Raw genomic sequence first — 19,452 nt, forward strand, 5'->3', positions numbered from 1 at the left:
CCTCCCCATTGCCGGCGAATTTTCGGCGATAAAACGCCGGATTTAACGCCGAGTGCATTGGGAGTGCTCTTAAAGCATATATAAGTTGCGAAAAAGTTTTCTTTCTAAGAATTGACAAGTTAACTAATGCGAATGACGCTCACTAAGAGCACTCCCAATGGAGTTCCCTTATTTCTCCCTTATTTCTCCCTAACTCCTGCCACATCAGCGCCACATCAGCATCACATTTTATCCCCAGTTTTTAGCCAACCCCTACAATGGTTTCTCCCTTATTTCTCCCTTATTTCTCCCTAACTCAACATTTCATTTTTACATCATCACTAATTTAATTGTTTTATTTTTATATATAATAAAGCTAGCTTATTTAATTTATAAAGATAAATCAAATAAATAGTAATAAAGTTCGTTGTATTAAACACGGGTACACATTACAACGAAGAAAATTAAAAAAAAAAAAAGTACACGAATGGAAATAAAAAATCAAAAAAAAAATTCAAAGAAAAAAAAATTCAAGGGCGGTGGGCGCGGTTTCTATTTGCCCACAATTCTTCGATGATATCGTGTTGTAGTGCTTGATGGGCCTCCTTCTGGTGTATGTCCATGAACGCCTGGAACCGTTCATGTTCGTTGTGCGGTACACCCTGGCGGGCGGACTCGGTTGAGACACCGTGACTCGATGATGCAACACTTGGGTCGTTGGTGACGTCGAGGACGCCTTCGTGTTCATCTTCGATGATCATGTTATGCATGATGATGCACGCATACATGATATCGGCAATATCCCCCTGGTAGAAAAAGCGCGTCGGACCCTTTACCAGTGCAAATCGCGATTGGAGCACCCCAAATGCCCTCTCCACATCCTTGCGCGCAGACTCTTGCGCTCGGGCAAAATACCTTCTTCTATCTCCGAGTGGGCATCTGATCGTCTTCAGAAACACGGGCCATTGCGGATAGATGCCGTCAGCCAGGTAGTACCCCATGTTATGCACATTGCCATTGGCCGTGAATTCGATGGAGGGGCCTAATCCGTTGATCCGCTCGTTGAAAAGGGGCGAGGAATTGAGAACATTTAGGTCGTTGTTCGACCCGGCTATACCAAAATAAGCATGCCAAATCCAAAGCCGTTGGTCGGCAACGGCTTCAAGAATGATGGTGGGATGCGTACCTTTGTAGCCGGTAGTAAACTGGCCTCGCCACGCGGTTGGGCAGTTCTTCCACTGCCAGTGCATACAGTCGATGCTGCCGAGCATCCCCGGAAAGCCGTGGGTCCTCCAGTGCCAATCCAGTAGGAACTGGCAGTCAGCTGCGTCCGGCGAGCGAAGGTAGTGCTCCCCAAATATCTCTCGCACGCCCTGACAGAAATTCTTCAGGCACTCGTTGCCAGTCGTCTCGCCGCATTGCAGATACTCATCGAACATGTCGGCGGACCCTCCATATGCCAACTGCCGGATGGCAACAGTGCATTTCTGTAGGGGCGATAGTCCGGGCTTCCCTGCTGCGTCTCGCTGGAGCCGGAACTCGGGGTAACGCGCGGACAACGCATTAACAATGCGCAGGAAGAGGGAGCGGCGCATTCTGAACCGGCGACGAAATACATCTGCCGGATAACGTGGTTCCTCCGCGAAATAATCGGCGAACAGCCGATCGTGCGCACCAGTGTGGTTGCGAGGGATGTATCGGCGCCGCCGGCGGATTGGCCGTTGGGGGGGTGGCTGCTGCATTCGAGCGATCTCGCTTTGTATGCAGCGGGAGATATAGTTGTTGATTGGGTTGTTGGCGAAACCCGCTACATCCCATCCGGTGGGAGCGGGAGGTACCTCTTCTTCGGAAGAAGAATGTGATATTTCCTCGTCGGACTGAGCACGAGACGATGAATCAGAACTCATTTAATAAAGATGGAGAGAAAAAAGATTGAAAATTTGTGTGAATGAAGTTTGTGGGTGATGAATGGAGGAAGAGGATGAAATATTTATAGGGGTGGGATAAAATAGCCGTTCGGCCAAAAAAAAAAAAAAAAATTTTAAAAATCGCCGATTATCGCCGAGCGTCGCCCACAGTGGCCGGCGATCGCTCGGCGATAATCCGGCGATAAATCGCCACTCGGCGAAGCAACGGTAACATTATCGCCGAATTATCGCCGACTTCGCCACAATGGCCGGCGATAATTCGGCGATAATCGGCGATTTATCGCCGAGAATTCGCCACCTCCATTGGGAGTGCTCTAACCTTTAACAAAATTTACATCTAAAAATAAAAATTCAGGGAATCCAAAAATGTTGAAAGTTCATTTAGTTTAATAACACTTGATTTGATGTTTTAATTGAGTCTGATTACTACTAGTCTGTTTTTCTCCCTCCATGTTAAGTTCAAAATTTGAGCTATGGTACAACACCTTATTGCGTGAGATGCCACCTCATCTCCAGTGGGGCCATTTATGACAAACAAATCCTACGTGTATAAACGTTACTCGCTGAGATATACGTGTCGATATACACATATATAAATATCTAGAGAGAGAGGGGAAGAGAGAGAGAGAGTGTGAGAGCCGGCGTAGCAATGGCAGCTAGGAAGCGAGCTACATCAACAACAGTAAAAACTACGGAGCCCGCCCCGGAGAAGCCTAAGTCCGAGACACCGGCGGCGGAACCCCCAATTCGACCGGCAAAATTGGCCACAATCCTCAAATTCTTTCTCATATTCTCGATTCCCTATTTTTACTTGATTTTCACACACTACAGGATCGATTATGAGATTAAACGATCGATCCTGATCAGTGCTTTCGTCAGCGGCATAGGCTTCCTAATCACGGTTAAAATGATCCCCGTGGCCTCCAAGTATGTGCTGAGGAGGAATTTGTTTGGGTATGATATTAACAAGAAGGGCACCCCTGATGGATCCATTAAAGTGTAAGTTTTATTTGCTTTAAATCATAATTCTCCCTAAAATGCTGTGAATTTCACTTATGGATTGCGATTTCAGGGTTTAGTCAATGTTCGAGCTGAAATGTGATGTTTAGAGCAGCTTTTGTTGTTTATTTTCCCTAAATTATGCGCTAATTTCCCAATTCAGATTAGATTCTCTGCATATCTATTACATTCGTGCTATAGAAATATGGATTATTCCCAATTGTTTCATGAATTTGATTTGGACGAGTGACTAATTGCTATGTACTGAGATATTACTCCGCAGATTTTGAAAAGGTTTGGAATTGCCTTATGTACTACTGTATGTTGGATTCTCTTGTTTTACTTGTTATAGATTTTGGTGATCAAATTACTTGTTTTTAATGTGATGCAGGCCTGAATCGTTGGGCATAGTTGTTGCTATAGTTTTCCTAGCCGTCGCTATCTTGTTTCAATATTTCAACCTCACCGCAGATTCTAATGTAAGTTTTTATTGCATTTCTACTCTTATACCAATACCTTAATGTAAAGCATATAAACAATCTAATTTCCCAGTAATGTTAATTAGGCGCCATATACAAGTTCTGTCGTCTCTGTAGTCTGATTTAGTCCTTTGAATGTTCAGTATACATTTAATATGCTATCAGAACTTAGAATGGAAGTGAAGAAAATTCTGTGCGAAGTGACAATAATCCTTTGCAGAGATGAGATAGTAGAACTTCCAGAAATCCCTATTATTGTGACCCTGATGCTGGTAGCACCATAGCAGTAATGCATGACCTGGGACAAGGGAGAATATAGTCAATAGACATGATTAGAATGAGTACAGGGTGAAATTATATTAATCAAGTAGTCGAAGCTACTATAGGCAGTTGTATCTAGATTTAACCACACATCATCTAGTTTGAATAACAGGGATAAATTTATAATATGGAGGTTTATAAAACATTATAGTCCTTATGGCATAGGAATGCTTGTACATGGTTAGTGAAAAGTACCACATAGATTTTGATGCTTATGCTTGACAGACACATGCAGAATGAGTGCCAGATCCTGTTTGGTAGATGCATTTTTTGGTTCGAAAATAGTCTGTCTGGAGTTGAGTCGGATTTATATAAGAAAAGCAGTATGAAGTCTGAACTAAACAAATAACTTAAGCAGATCCTCCAGCAAGCAATAAATTACAACTCAACTTTGACATTTCACAACGTAATGTGTGGTGAAAATATGAAAGTTCATGGCATCTTACATTTTTTTATTCTTCAGTCTACATTTTCCTATAAATTGAATATTCCCTTTCCCATTTCATTCTCCACATTGTTTTATCTGAGTTTTATACACCAATTTTGGTGAGAGTGACAGTTTCCTTTTTTCTTTAAGTGGCTAGTCGAATACAATGCTGCACTAGCATCAATCTGCTTCATCACTCTGCTTGGTTTTGTGGATGACGTCCTGGATGTACCTTGGAGAGTGTGAGTTTTCTATAAGTCTCTCCTGCTATATTTATAAAATGATCCATACTGCAGATTCTTATCCCCTATCGTGTACTTTTGAAGACAGGAAACTGGTGTTACCATCTATCGCTGCTCTACCATTGTTGATGGCTTATGCTGGGCATACAACTATTATCATACCAAAGCCACTTGTTCCATATGTCGGAATGGACATTTTAGATTTAGGTGATATATTACATGATTTTCACCATTTGATTATATAAACAACTCCATGACTTGATTGATGCCGTGCCTATTCTGTATCACATGCTCCCTTCTCTCTAACATTTCTTTATTGCTATTAGGGTGGATTTATAAGCTCTACATGGGGTTGTTGGCTGTGTTCTGCACGAATTCAATTAACATTCATGCGGGTATTAATGGCCTCGAAGTTGGACAGACAGTCGTTATTGCTTGTGCTGTAAGACAAAAAAATTGTCTTCATTATTCCAATTTAAGTGCTCATATTGAATCTAACATATTTCTTTTGCAGATCTTGATACATAACATCATGCAAATTGGGGTAGCTACTGATCTGGAACACAAGCAAGCACATGTTTTCTCCATTTACCTTGTGCAACCCTTGCTTGCAACTTCTTTAGCATTACTTTCTTTTAACTGGTACTGGTGCTTGTAGTCTTTGAACATAGAATTGGACATCTTCAGGTGCTAACCCTGTCTCCATCTTTTTCATAGGTATCCCTCTTCAGTTTTCGTAGGGGACACTTACACTTACTTTGCTGGAATGACTATGGCTGTTGTCGGCATTTTAGGCCATTTTAGGTGTGTCACTGACTCTTATACCCTTACATCATTGCTTGATTTTATAAGTTGTGTGTACGACAAGTTTGTTCATTTTGAAATTTAATCAACTGCAGTTCATTTAGCTGTTCATCAGATAGTATGTGTTTGTGTGTATTCAATAAGGATGTGAATGAACTAAGATTTCCTTTTGATTTGGATAATTTCAGCGAAACACTGCTGATATTCTTCGCTCCACAAGTCTTGAACTTTCTGCTTTCGCTTCCTCAGGTGCTCTCTCTCTCTCTCTCTCTACTCTTCTCACATGAAACACAAGAACATGTATTGATCTATGCATTTTTTCCTCTCCCTCTCAGCTAGCTGGCATCATACCTTGCCCACGACATCGACTTCCGAAGTAGGTTTCCTGTTGCTTGTCTCGTTGCTTAAAGTTCTGAGTAGCTTCCATGTATATTTCTGATTTATTTCATCATTCCCAGGTTCGACCCCCAAACTGGGCTACTAACAGGGACCAACGATGGAACTCTTGTCAACTTATTTCTGCGGCAGTTTGGGCGGAGATCAGAGAAGTCCCTCTGTATTCTGCTCTTAATTTTCCAGGTATTCAACCGCTTAGTTATCCTATATGTTTCCTAGTGGTTTTCCAGGTAACTCGGTTGATGATATTCTTGATGCAGGCTATATGCTGTGGATTTTGCTTCTTTCTTCGGTGGCTCCTCACCGGCTGGTACAAGTGATATGCTCCACCACGTCGCCCTGATTTTTCGTCCTCGGCAATCCCCATACGTCAAGGCTTGTTTTTAGGCTTATCCCCTGGAAACAGAGTTGCAGAGCAGGCTTATCTAGCTTCTAAGTTTTGTACTTAACACAGGTATAAGTACTAACAGCTTTTGCCAGAGATATTGTACTAACAGCTTCGTTAACGGTTTTCTCCTTAGTCAGTGTGCCCCTTTCTCTTCTTATACACGTAATCCATAGGCCCAACCACGACCTTAAGGGTGTCCACTATAGATGGCCGAGCCAAGCCACAAAACGTGGCCAAGCTATAAAATCGTGGCCGGGCCACCAACGCCCATGTTTTACACTATAGTGGACATGCCCAAGCCACCAAATAATTTATTTTTTTCATTTTGTGTATATTTTAATTAAAAATGGGTATATTTATAGAATTTGTGTAGGAATGAGGTAAAAAAATGTGTATACTTATAGAATTTAAAAAAAAAAAATCAAAAAATATGGAGAGCTGCGGCTCGTGGCCAATACAATAGGAGGGCCACGGCTCCCGCCCAAGAGCCGCGGCCGGGCCACGATCGTGGCGCGCCCACGTCCACCCCCCCCCCCCCCCCCCCGCCGCGGCTGCCCACCCCAGTCACTATAGGGAGCCGCGGCTCGCGGCTCTCCCGTGGCTCGGCCGCGGCTCCCCTATAGTGGACACTCTAAGACTTTTAAAGACACATTTACCACTAAATTAAGTTTTGATTTTGTGTTGAAATCAAACAAATTTATATACATAAAGCAGTAAAAACTTCCTTTTTAAGTATAAACCAATTGTCTCGCATTAAAATGACAAGAGGATTGGAGTTGAAAACTTGTCTATAAAAGAATTATTTGTCCTATATTGAAATCACAATGGAAGTTGGAGATTGAAACCTATCTATAATAAAGTTTATTAAAGCAATGCAAAAAACCTTACTCTAATGTGAGATTATTAATTATAGAGTGAACTATAAAACTAGTATCTATTTTATAGGGTTTGCACATTTTTAGTACCCAATATTTACAAAATTACATTTTCAGTCAAAAAGTTTCATAAATCTCAAATCTAGTTCCAATCTCAAACTTGTGATTTTTGAATGTTTATGTATTTCCTTTGTAATTTGTTAAGGACCAAAAAATTTTATGGTGTTATTAAATTTTTGTATATTATCTGAAAATAAATTATTTAAATCTTTGTATTGTTATCTAAAAATAAATTATTTAAATCTTTGTAGTATTATTTAAATTATTGCATTACAATCGGGATATTAATATGTATTTGTAGTATTATTTAAAATATATGAATGGTTTATTTTTAAAGCATTCATTTTTTGTTTAATGCTTGATTTCAACAATAATTTAAATAAAGTCATTTAAATAAAATAAACTATAATTCAATTAATTTAAGTCAAAACAAATTACAACTTGATTCACGTAGAAAGAACGGTATCTAACAAATGGTAAATTATTGTTGCCAGCAAGCACTAAAAATGAATGCTTAAAGATAACCATTTAATATTTTCTAAATAATACTACAAATGCATAATAATTTTTCGAGTGTAATGCAATAATTTAAATAATACTACAAAGATTAAATAATTAAATTTTAAATATCACTAAAAAGATTTAAATAATTTGTTCTGGGATAATATATAAAAATTTAATAATACCACAAAGGTTTTGGTCCTTAACAAATTACTAAAAAAGTACATAAACATTCAAAAATCACAAGTTTGGTTTTCAAATCGAAGTAAATGGACAAATATACCCCTCAAGGGCTAAAGGGTAGAATAGTAAATATCGGGACTGAATTTGGGATTTATGTAACTTTTTGACTGAAAATGTGATTTTGTAAATATTGGGTACTAAAGATGTGCAAACCCCATTTCTGGGTACTAGTTTTGTAGTTCACTCTTAACTCGAATGATAAGTGATGTGGGACATACCTAGGTTAGTTAGTGACCAAGATTTAGAACAAGTTAGGAAAGATGATTTTAATAACACATGTTCGATACCCTAGTTAATTTTTTTCTAATAAACTCATTTTGTTTGATAGGGAAGTTTTGAAATCAGAAATAAATATTCAATGACAAATTTGACCTAAATAAATTCATTTATTTCCTATATTGTCCTTTGGCATTGACCTAATCAAATCTTCTAAATTCATATATGACGTAGGAAACAAAAAGATTTCGCTCTCTTTTTTCCCTCCTTATTCTCACGTCTATCGCTCCAAACCTAAATCAATCTGTTTATTTCCTATATATACTCTACGTGAGGGAAAAAAAGGAGAACATCCAATTTTGTCTCATTTTTCCCTCGGTAATATTCACGGAGGCTCGTTCTTGTGCACTGTTCTTTGAAAGGTAAAAAAAATTCTCCTTCTTCCCTCTATAATACTCTTGTTACTCACAATAAAATTACCATGATAAACAAAATAAATACTACATAATTGGGGAATAAATAAAGCTCGATTGTTGGAATAAAGAAACATACAATGAACAATTACAACGCATAAGGAATTAATGAGACCAATATATACATATATTGTTATTTGATACTTGCTTTATGTAATGACATCAGACCATTTGCAGCAAAGTCTCTGTTGGACCAGATGTCTCAAAATGGTTATGTGCCGAATGCATAAGTATACAATGAGTTAATTTGTTCTCTTTCTAGAGAAAAATTTGTCGAGGAAGCACCAGAGTTGAAAATTGAGATGGTGTCAAAAGGTTCGAAGCCTAAAATGAGTGCATATGGAGCTATTATTGGAGATATGTGTTAATAAAAAAAAATAGAAATTCTTGCTGAAAATTCATGAAAATATGGGATCTGATAATTCATGTCACGCTAGAAATATTTCTGAAATTATTGTGCTAATCCTCAAACCAATTAACACATGTCACGCTAGGCAGATCTGACCATTAATAAACATTCACCGGATGAAATATTTGCAAATGTTTGTGATTTGCTTGAAGAGCGCTGGAAGAAAAGTATATTCTGATTGAAAGAGAGAAAGAATTGAAAGAGCATTGGAAGAAGAGGTATGAAGGAGATAAATTTTATATTTTGGATTCATGAATAGAGGCATATTGCTATGCGAAGAATTTGAAGAGATACATATCAACTCATTTTGACGTTGAATCTGTCAGACCGAGATGGGCTTTAGAGAAAGGGCTTGTAGGGTAGTGTAACTATGATACCAAATACCTAGAAATGTATAGATACATATCTATATCTAGGTATTAACTACTAATCTTTCCTTCCGCCATTTATAGTCTTATTTTGATTAAATACAGATTTTAATAAATTCTTTGACTTTAATAAGAAAAATGGGAAATGAGTTACTGGAATGTAGACCTCGTTCGACTTCTGACAAAACTACTAAAGAACGGATGTAAGAACTTATGAGTTATGAGAAGCGCATGGTGGAACCAGGATTTTAAATTTGTTGACTCCGAAATTTAAAATAGTAATATTAATATTAAAATATTTAATTTTATATATAATGTCTTCACAACTTTTTACGGAATGTTAAATGAGTAACTATTTTTAACCGACCACCATCTTGAAATGGTCGAATAATATTCTCATATTAATGCTATTATTGTTTGGACTTTTGAAGCATTTTGATGTTGACAGTTAAACAACATTTCTTAATTTTTTGGTATGTTATTTTCCATGATATAATGCATGATTCCAATTCATTACAAAACTGGGAATGAGATATTTTCCATTCCAATAAAAGACGGTGGTCTAAAACTAATAATGAGCTGACATTTATTTCATGACTGGGCATTTGAGTTTTAATTAGTGGCGAAGCCCAATAATTAAATAACATATGCTCCTTCCCTCCACCATCCACCGTGGATGATCCACGAATATAAATGTCATTTGAATTTGGCGTGAATTCTACAAATATACTGTATAAAATATAGTACTATTCCTTTGTCTTATAAAAGTGTGGAGCTTTTTTTTATTTTGGTCTGTTCTATAAAATAACCTTTTTCTATTTTTGGTAACTTTCGTTCTAATAAGGTGAAGCTAATTTTCTATTGACAATATTTTAATTACTTTTTATTTTTATTTTTATCTTACTTTACCAATTATGCATTAAAACTCGTGTCATCACAAATGTCTTTACTTTTATGGGACGAGATGAGTATTAGTTTTATAACTTAATGTAAGTGAAAAGGGTGGAAAGGGTTAGTGAAATGTGAGATATACTTACCATTTATTTGCCGTCAAAGTAAATTGAAACTTTTATTAACGAACATGCAAAAAAATGAGACTCCTAATTAGATGGAATGGGTAATTACTACTCAATTCAAATAAAAATGTCGATCTTTTTTATTTTAGTATATTTCCATCGCTTTCTTTCTCACAATGCAGATGCAATGCAGGGGGCGGTCAAGGCAGGGGTGGGTATTGGATCCGGCAACAACCAAGCCCCTACTAGAGCAGTGACTTGGCCGATTGGCCCGTATTATATTCGTCCCTGGAGAAGCGCCATGGCATGAGACTTGGACTCACACTTTTGCTAGATATTCATGTAGTCATTTAATCATATGCAACAGAAAACATACATGAAACAGATCTAGATTCATAACATATATTGCATGTTGAGCATTTAAGCACAACGGTTAGGGGATTATTTTGTTGCATAGCTTGTTTTCCACAATTAGTCAAATCCTGCATGGTATTCACTGCTTTCGGTATTCACATGCAACGTTAATCCCATGCACGAACGATTCCTTGGTACGCAATTCAGTCAAATAAAGTTAGGAAATCTTTGTTTCAACTTAATGAAATCTTTGTTTGAACTTCATCCATATTTCTTTACAATAGAAATATGTATTAACTACACCATTGGCTTTGGGCTCATGGGTTTGTATCTTTTTATCTACATTAATTAATTAAAGTCTAATATCCTAATTTAGTCTAATTTCTTTACAATAGGGATTAGGAGTAGATACAATACGAAACTCTAATTTTGTTCATATGAGAGGATCAACAATACCCTTCTAACCCTGCTATCGACGATGATCAAATCAAAGTCAACATAAAACTCGTATTAGGGCATGAATCATTGCAGATCCAAAAATGGCGAGTGTAGAGGTTAGTGAGCAGGCATCGATGCATGCTTAAGCATCAACCTGGAATGGATAATTGACGATGAATAAACCGCCAAAACTTCGTGGCGCGACCATGATATGCAATTTAGTTTTTGGTTTCGCATTAGTGCCCTAAATCGACGTGATTTGTAATAATGCTTTGATTTTATTGACAAAATGGCCAATATTATATCTACAATTTAATACTAGTATGAAATTGTATTTGGATAATCAAATCTATCAAATAAAGGCACGTAGAAACATCATAAATTTTCTTATCAAAATTGGCAGTTAGGATTTTGTCTCAAGGGCCCACTATTATCCCAGTTTTAATTTAATAATCCCCTTGTAATTAAGGTTATTGCTAGGAAACTGTTTTGGGGTTTTAGCTGTCTTAGGGTTTTGGGATTCCTTCTCCTACTAATATTCATCTAATTTTCCTCATTGATTTAGGTTTTGTGGCGGCGCCCTTCTATTTTCTTATTTGTATATATAATCACTCATTTTGCTTTGTAAATATTATTTTCTCAAATCAAAGTTTGTTCGAATTTGGGGCATTCATTGGATCAAGGTTCGTTATTTATTCTTCCGCTTCATATTCAATTTGAAAATCAAACTAAAAGTTTCGATTTTTGATTACCTATGTATAGTTTCTGTGATCGGATTTCTTTTTCCGATTCAATCGATTATTTCCAATTGAATTATCATAATCTGCATGTCAATAATCTCTCCATTTTCTTCTGTTGTTAGTTTTAACTTTCCATTCGTTTTGTTTCCAATTAGAATTTGGATTTGATTTGTTTGAGATTGAATAAAAATTCAATCTTGATCACCGGAAATAAGCAGGATGAGTTTTCCAGATCCCACACAACCCCTGAATCCATTCGCATCACCGCCATATTCCGGCAACGCCGCCGCATACTGGCCGCCGTTCTGGACCGGCTCCGAGCAACAACAAATTCCCCAATTCAATCAGTCTAAAAGGCCAAGAGCTTCGGAAAATCCCCCAAATTTCCCCCCTTTCCAGCCAATGAATCAAAGAATGAACCAAACAAACGCTCCCATCAACAAGGGGACGAGCCACATTTTCTACAAGACTCGAATTTGTGCGAAATTCACGGAGGGGACTTGCAGGAACGGGGATCAATGCACGTTTGCGCACGGCCCTGAGGATCTGCGCGAGCCGCCCCCGAATTGGCAGGAGATCATCAGGGAGAAGGAGAGGGGCGGCGATGATCAGAGGTTGATACATAGGATGAAGATATGCAAGAAGTACTACAATGGGGAGGAGTGTCCTTATGGGGATAAATGCAATTTCTTGCACGAACGGCCGCCTAAGAAGCTCAAGGTTGAGATGCCGGGGCAGAGGGAGAGCTTGGCTATCAGCATTGGTGTGATGGGGAGCGCGGGTGAGGCTGACCAGGCGGCCGGGTGGAAGATGAGGATTTGTAGTAGATGGGAGATGGGGCAGTGTAACTATGGTGAAAGATGCCATTTTGCTCATGGTAGCTCAGGTATAAACTGTTTTGGAATGTTTTCTTCTAATCTTTTTGATTTTGGGATTCAAGTTTTGATTTTGTTTGTTGGTTTACTCTTAACTATGTTAGTATATCTTATGTTTAAATAGATTTGAGGTGTTCTGGTTTGATTGATGAGGGAGAAGCTACAACAAATGCAGCGAGAAAAGTAGCTTCCGTGGCTCCACTTCCAGCACCCTGTGCAGCGGTGGCTGTTGCTCCGGTGGAAGAGAAGAGGATATCGAAGTGGAAGCTAACGAAGAAGATTAATCGCATTTATGGCGATTGGCTAGACAATCTCACGCCGCCGCATCTCTCGCCGGAGGTTATGAATTAGTAAAGTAAAATCATGGCATATGATAAATACAAGGGATAATTCAACCCTCCACAGATTTTGTTAGTGATTCTTTGCTTTATTCGATTCATCTTCAATTGTAATGTAACATTCAAGTAATATAAAGGAATGGAATTCGTTCCCAATTCATTACTAAATTCTTATGTACTTCTTCATTTATGTAGTATAGGAGTATATAGTACTCCCTCCGTCCGCAATAAGTTAGAGGAATGTGAGGCTTTGTTACCATTTATAGTAATTATAAATCAGTACTTCTATTCGCGGACGGATTCCATTTAATAGAATAGGACCTCGCTTTATATATACTAGCACCAAAATAGCAAAATGGAACATTATTTAATGAAGGGGAGTATATATCGAGATTAGTAGCGATTGACCAAAACTCGAACATATTGGAAGATGACAATTTTTGGAATTTTTTTTTCTTCAATACAAGTAGAGCTTTTACAATATCAGTTTCTTCTTTTTGTGTTTAAATTTTCATTACAGTCAAAAGCTAAAACAAGGGATATGAACAAGGCTATAAGTACAAGGAGAGCCAAACCTTGCTCTATACAGAAATTAAAAAAAGCTACACAAAAGACATACACTGGTGCTTTGTTGAGAGCTAACAACCTAATCCAACCTTGGATCTCAACGAGGCTGCTGGATGAATCGAGGGCTGCACTTTGGGCTCACAATCTTCGCAGGCTTCTCCCACTTCATCGCCTCCCGCGGTAATATGTAGCCCCTCTCCTTCGGCATGCTTAGAGTCTTCACCAGAGTCGCATTCTTGCTAAAACCTGATCACAAACATCACCAACAATTACTCATTCCGACATCAAAAGAATGCAGGAGCAAACACCTCAGCAAAGCCCATCAAGTAAAGTGAAGCTTACAAAGTCCTCAAATGGGAGTGGCATAAAACATTATGTCAAGATTAGGTGATGGGCATGCATCTAAATATAATGTGATGGATGCTTTTCTCCTTTTAAAATCGTGATCAAAAGCTAATGTGATAGTGACATGCCAACAAGTACGAAAAAGATTTGTGCAAATCAAGATAAGACATCCACAATCAAGAATCATAGTAAACTGAGTGTCAATCAAGAATTATATATACCATTATCAGTGATTCCTATGGCAGCCTTGCTGCCATGGAAGTCTTGGCCCTCGGCAGAGTGGAGAAATTCCTCAAACTGTGCTTCCATGTTTAGGATATCCTCGTCGATACCAAGGTCAAAGTTATCGGGCAACAATCCAACAACATCGTTCCCATCGGTCTCCTCGACGAAGATGTCCTCCCCCTGGTGCTGGCTCAGCCAGTAATCCTTGAACCAGGTGGCGGTGGTGACGAGGTTCCACCACTCGGGCGAGAAGTCCTCCACTTGCTGCACTGCAGCCGGGATGAACAGCGGGGCGTTCGGGTTCAGCGAAGACCTCCTTCCGGATACAAGAGCCATATATAGTTCCTAGATCAAAATCGCCTGAGATTCAAATAGATATGAAAACTTAAGAATATTGTTATCATGATTTAATGAAGACAATGAAATCGTAGGAAGAAAGCAAACACTCACTTTAAGAACCGATTGTGAATTGCTTTAAATGTGAAATTAAATTTGTATTTTGTGAAGATCGTATGTTTCAATATTTCAATATCGCAAAATCAAACTCATATCCATAAACAATCGCACCAATCTCCAGCAGATAATATAAGAAATATCAGAAACAGCAAAATTTTGGAAACTAATTTGAGATTAAATCAAAGCAACATCATCTGCATTTCTTCTAATGATATTTCACTGACATAAATTTCCTTTCAAACTTTATCCACATCGAAATCAATGATCTGAAACCGTGCCGCTAAAAATTTAAATTTCAATAGGAAAACAATGATTCTACGAGCATTTACATCAAATCGATACCAGCCGAGAAAATAGCTCACAATTTTTTTTAAAAAAAATCATTGATCGAGCATCTGATAACCAGATCTACTCAGTCAAGGGCTTAAAAACGCGAACCTTAAATCCAAGTAGTAAAAGCTGATAAAAAGTAAAAACCGAAAAAATTGAATAAAATTGAGTCCATAAACAGTACCTTCAGAGAAAAAATCCTAAACAATCGTCGAATTTTCGGCTTACACGTGATGAGCTATGGCTTGCTAGTTGCTACGATAGAAGAGAAGACTGGAGATATAAATATTGGCGAAGAGAGGAAGAAGACACATGCCGAGCCTAGCGGCTTGGATGACAAGCCTTAGGTTTGGGTTAGGCCAAACCTGACCACTGATTGACCCTTCAATCGACATACGCACCACGGCATTCGCTTTTAATTCAAATTTAAAGTGTATTTAAATAAATTAATTAATTAAAAGTGTATTTAAATAAATTAATTAATTAAAAGTGTATTTAAATAAATAAATTAATTAAAAATATATGCCGAATCTTTTTCGAAATAGAGTAAAATAAATTCGGCCAAATATGCCAAAAAAACTAATTTTATTAAGTTCTACTACTCGAAACACTAGTAATAATCCTTCCATCCGCCATTAATTGTCCACTTTGATTCCGGCACGGATTTTAAGAAAAGTAAATGAAAGTGGATTAAAGAGTTAGTGGAATATGAGTCTCACTTTTATTTATTAGTTTTATAATAAAATATCAGTGGAATAAGTTAGTAGAATGTGATATTACTTACCATTATGATAAAAATGAAAATGGATAATTAATGAGAAACGGACAAAAATATAGCAAAAATGGACAATTAATAAGGAATCGAGAGAGTGATTTCATTTTCTCCGACTACTTGGCCTAGAGAATGAACAATATAGATAAATGTACACTATATTAAGGGAGTGGACCTTATGGGGTTGTGTATGTTATTTTAATTGAAGTATAAAAAAAGTGATTATATGTATAAATTAAATGAAAATAAAAAGGTAGCAAATACACTTTTCGTTCCAACTAAATTAAGTCGTATTTTGTATACTTTTTTTAAAAAAAATAATACATTCAATCACTTATACTCCATCCGTCTCAAGATAAGTGACTCGTATTCCTTTTTAGGGTGTCCCACTATAAGTGACTTATTTTCATTTTTAGCAAAAAAATCATCTCTCTTATTTTATTCTCCACCGACTTTATTCTCTCTTCTCTCCTCTACTTTTCTCTCTCTCATACTTTACTCTCTCCACTTTAACCTATTTAAATACCATTCCTTAAATCCCGTGCCCAAAAGAAGTAGGTCACTTATCTTGGGACGGAGGGAGTACCTTATTTCCTCATATACTTTACTCTCTCTTTAATTTTCTTATTTCATTCGTTCCCTTATAATTGAGTCATTTCTTCATTTTGGAAAGCTCCCTCATAGTTGAGTCGTTACTTATGTAATACTTTTCTCATCTTACTTTGCTCTTTCTTATTTATTCTTTCTACATTATTCACTTTTCTATTTTATTCTCTTTCCTTTTTTATCATTTTCTAAACTACAGGTTGAAAAGTTTTGCCTTAATTAAGAGAATGGAAAAAGTACTTTATCCTTATTTCCTATAATTTAATATAATTTTTAAAACTCGTTAGGATTAATAAGCTAGATCTCCAAAAAAAAGTAATCTTTCAATCCCGTTAAAAATAAAATATTTTTCTTTTTAATTTATTCCATTAAAAATAAAAATAAAATTTAAATAAAAATATTTCTATCTCTATTTTTTCGACGAAGATACTATATGCTGCTGCATTTAGGGGCGGTGACGAAAAGTGGATAGACGATTGGAATTATAGGCATAGGAGCAGGAGCTGGTCCCACGTCACATAATATTGTCGTGTTGCGGGAGAATCCAACGGCAGAGATGAGTGATGGTGGGACCGGGTTAAAACCTCCAAATCCGCGTTTGGCACATGCTTTGTGTGGACGGTTATATCAAAAATATCATTAAAGATTGATTATGTCGCCTTGAGTGCACCTATTAATTATTGATTGCAAATCAACAGAGATCCCTTCATTATGTTCCCATTTTTCATTTTTATAATCTTGAAAATATTTAAATCATTAATAATTAGTACTAAATACTCATTAAACGAAGAGAGAAAATATAATTTTTATATTCATGTGAGAGAAAAAAAATTTCAAAAGTGTGACATCTTTTGGGATAAACTAAAAAAGAAAGTGTGACATATTTTGTGGGATGGAGGAAGTACTATTGTTAGATAAAATTGTTGCATTGAATATGGAGTATTTTTTCATTGGCCAAGTATCACATACGCTCCCTTTCAATTTTCACATAATAGAATTTCATTTTCAATTAGACTATTGTGTTATTGTTTCCGTCAAAGTAAAGTGACGCAATAAAATTGATAGACACCACATAACAAATTTGGTGGAGTTGACTTAGACATTTACTGAGATTATTACCACGTCCTTTGCCAAATAATATATCCATTCGTCCCAACTAAGATGACACGGTCATTTTTTTCACGTGTTTTGAAAAAATGATAATAAATAGTTAAATTTGAGAGAAAATAAAGTAAAAAAGATAATAAGAAGATAGTGTCTTCTACAATATTCTCTAACTTACTTTATTTTTTCTCTATTTTAACTATTTATCATCATTTTTTTAAAACAAATGCGAAAAAATAATGTGTCATCTTAGCTGGGACAGAGGGAGTAGTATTTTTTTTTATGTGGGTTATTATTACACATGTTGTAAACGACCAATACATAAATCATTTGTTTGCTAATAGAGTACACCTGCGTTTTCTGCTTTTTCAATCTACACACGCATATATGTCTACATATCATATGTAAAACGTGCGTCTAAAAAGAGCATCATTCTGTATTTAAAAATAGTTATCTTTGTTTTTGTTGTTTCTGTCAGCCTTCAAGTAAAATTGGCACATGCTATAATTATTAGTATTTGCAACTTGCAAGAGAGCGAGGATGATGACCAAATAACATAAGTTACATAACATTAGCAAGGTCATGAAAATGCCACAACAAATTTTTTTAAGAGCATCCACAATGGATGCCCGATCGGCCGAGATCGGGCTTGGGCGTGGTCGGGCATCCATTGCAGCCCTCGGTCACGCCCGAGCGCGACCGATAGTTCAGTCGCGACCGATCCCGAGCCCGATCGATCGGGCGTGAGCTCGGGCGCCCATTGCAGAGGCGCGCCCGAGCCCGAGCCCGAGCCCTATTTTTTTTTTTTTAAATATTATTTAACTCTAATTTAAACCACTATAAATACTCCATTTTCTTCACTTTTCACACACCAAACCTTTCACTTTCTCTTCTATATTCTCTCAATATCCACACTTTCAACAATGGATCCGAGTCAATACCCGAGCCCGAATAATGTCGACGACGATATGCCGATGTTTGGAGGAGGAGGAGGCGGCGGCGGCGCCCGGTGGCCCCGCCACGAAGACTAACGGGTTGAGACGCCTGGATCTGTAGGATCCACTTTCGTTTCCGACTCTGAGTTCGATCCGTTCTTCGGCACCGAGGAGTATCGGGTTGAGGATATAGAGCCTAGTTGTGGGCAACCTCCTGCCCCTGTGCGGCCGCCGCCGAAGAAAGGGAGGAAGAAGATGGCGCGGAAAGAAAAGGCGCCATCGGTCCCGGTCCCGGTCCCAGTCCCACTCCCACTCCCACACGACGAGCCGAACGAGGAGTACGCAACAGGGCGTACTGACTACGAGTTGGATGAGTACCTGAAGGTGGCTCAATGTTGGGTCGATGTATCAGAGGATTCGATAGCCTCCAACAACCAGACTTCGGCCAGGATGTGGGATCGCATTGAGGAACGCTACAACGAGGTGAAACCGAAGTGGGCGTTCAAGCGGACCAAGGTTCAGCTGCGCAAGTGTTGGGATCGGATCAAGGTCCACATGAACAACTTCTGCTATATCTACAACAGGAACAGGGACGGAAGAGCTAGCGGTGAGAGCATGGAGGATGTCCTCAACAAGTCGTTGTCCGAGTACCAACAACAGTTCGGGCAGTTCAAGTTGTACAATGTTTGGCTGATCTTGAAGGACAAGGGGAAGTTCAACGGAGGGATACCGGTTGGATCCTCGGCTCCGAAGCGGACGAAGAACACCGCCGCTGACGATTACACGAGCAACGGCCCATCTCCTGTGGATCTGAACGCTGAGCCGGAAGGGAGTTCCGGCACGCCTACGTCTACTTTTAGACGTCCCATTGGTACCAAGGCTGCCAAAGCCCAGGCCAAAGGGAAGGCGAAGGCGGGCGCGTCTGGATCAGCGCCCCCCCCCCCCGCGCAGGCTGCACCTCCTCCATCTGTTCAGCTTATGGACAGGGCGATCGAGGAGTTCGGAGGTTACCGCGAGGTGGTTGAGTATAGGTTTATACTTGACGCCCAAAACAGCCTTCGTCAAGAAACCGATCCGGAAGCCCGACAGAGGACTAAGAATATGATCAAGAATTTGGCCCAGAGGTTGAATTTAGATGACTAGTTTGGTTTTTTCTTTTTTTTAGTATTTTAGTTTTAATGTAGTTTTTTTTAGCTAAATATGATGTAGTTCCACTTTTAAATTAAGTAATGTAATTTTTTTT

The 19,452-nt window shown here is 38.1% G+C and overlaps 3 protein-coding genes across 4 annotated transcripts; 2 read left to right on the forward strand and 1 right to left on the reverse strand.

Annotated features, from left to right (window-relative positions):
• Positions 1 to 2,505: 2,505 nt before the first annotated feature.
• On the forward strand, positions 2,506 to 6,120 carry LOC125211811 (uncharacterized). Its single transcript, XM_048111747.2, has 11 exons — positions 2,506 to 2,906; positions 3,298 to 3,385; positions 4,284 to 4,375; positions 4,464 to 4,582; positions 4,702 to 4,817; positions 4,890 to 5,017; positions 5,093 to 5,179; positions 5,368 to 5,428; positions 5,515 to 5,555; positions 5,638 to 5,758; positions 5,836 to 6,120. Exons 1-11 carry the CDS (start codon positions 2,557 to 2,559, stop codon positions 5,893 to 5,895), a joined length of 1,263 nt encoding a protein of 420 aa, XP_047967704.1. The 5' UTR covers positions 2,506 to 2,556; the 3' UTR covers positions 5,896 to 6,120.
• Positions 6,121 to 11,421: 5,301 nt separating this feature from the next.
• Positions 11,422 to 13,037, forward strand: LOC125213890 (zinc finger CCCH domain-containing protein 39-like). Of its 2 annotated transcripts, none has more exons than XM_048114675.2 (3): positions 11,422 to 11,599; positions 11,812 to 12,542; positions 12,656 to 13,037. In XM_048114675.2, exons 2-3 carry the CDS (start codon positions 11,876 to 11,878, stop codon positions 12,880 to 12,882), a joined length of 894 nt encoding a protein of 297 aa, XP_047970632.1. In that variant the 5' UTR covers positions 11,422 to 11,599; positions 11,812 to 11,875; the 3' UTR covers positions 12,883 to 13,037. The 2 variants fall into 2 exon arrangements, with proteins under 2 accessions (XP_047970632.1, XP_047970633.1); XM_048114676.2 differs by having other exon boundaries at positions 11,875 to 12,542.
• A 253-nt stretch (positions 13,038 to 13,290) lies between these two features.
• LOC125213891 (protein EARLY RESPONSIVE TO DEHYDRATION 15-like) lies at positions 13,291 to 15,134 on the reverse strand. Its single transcript, XM_048114677.2, has 3 exons — positions 14,977 to 15,134; positions 14,003 to 14,366; positions 13,291 to 13,682 (listed from the first exon to the last, which is right to left on the reverse strand). Exons 2-3 carry the CDS (start codon positions 14,340 to 14,342, stop codon positions 13,534 to 13,536), a joined length of 489 nt encoding a protein of 162 aa, XP_047970634.1. The 5' UTR covers positions 14,343 to 14,366; positions 14,977 to 15,134; the 3' UTR covers positions 13,291 to 13,533.
• Between the last annotated feature and the right edge of the window lie 4,318 nt (positions 15,135 to 19,452).

This window comes from Salvia hispanica, chromosome 3, assembly GCF_029641045.1.
Source record: "Salvia hispanica isolate PSC_SH4W2 chromosome 3, Shi_PSC_v1, whole genome shotgun sequence".
Taxonomy (NCBI): Eukaryota; Viridiplantae; Streptophyta; class Magnoliopsida; order Lamiales; family Lamiaceae; genus Salvia; species Salvia hispanica.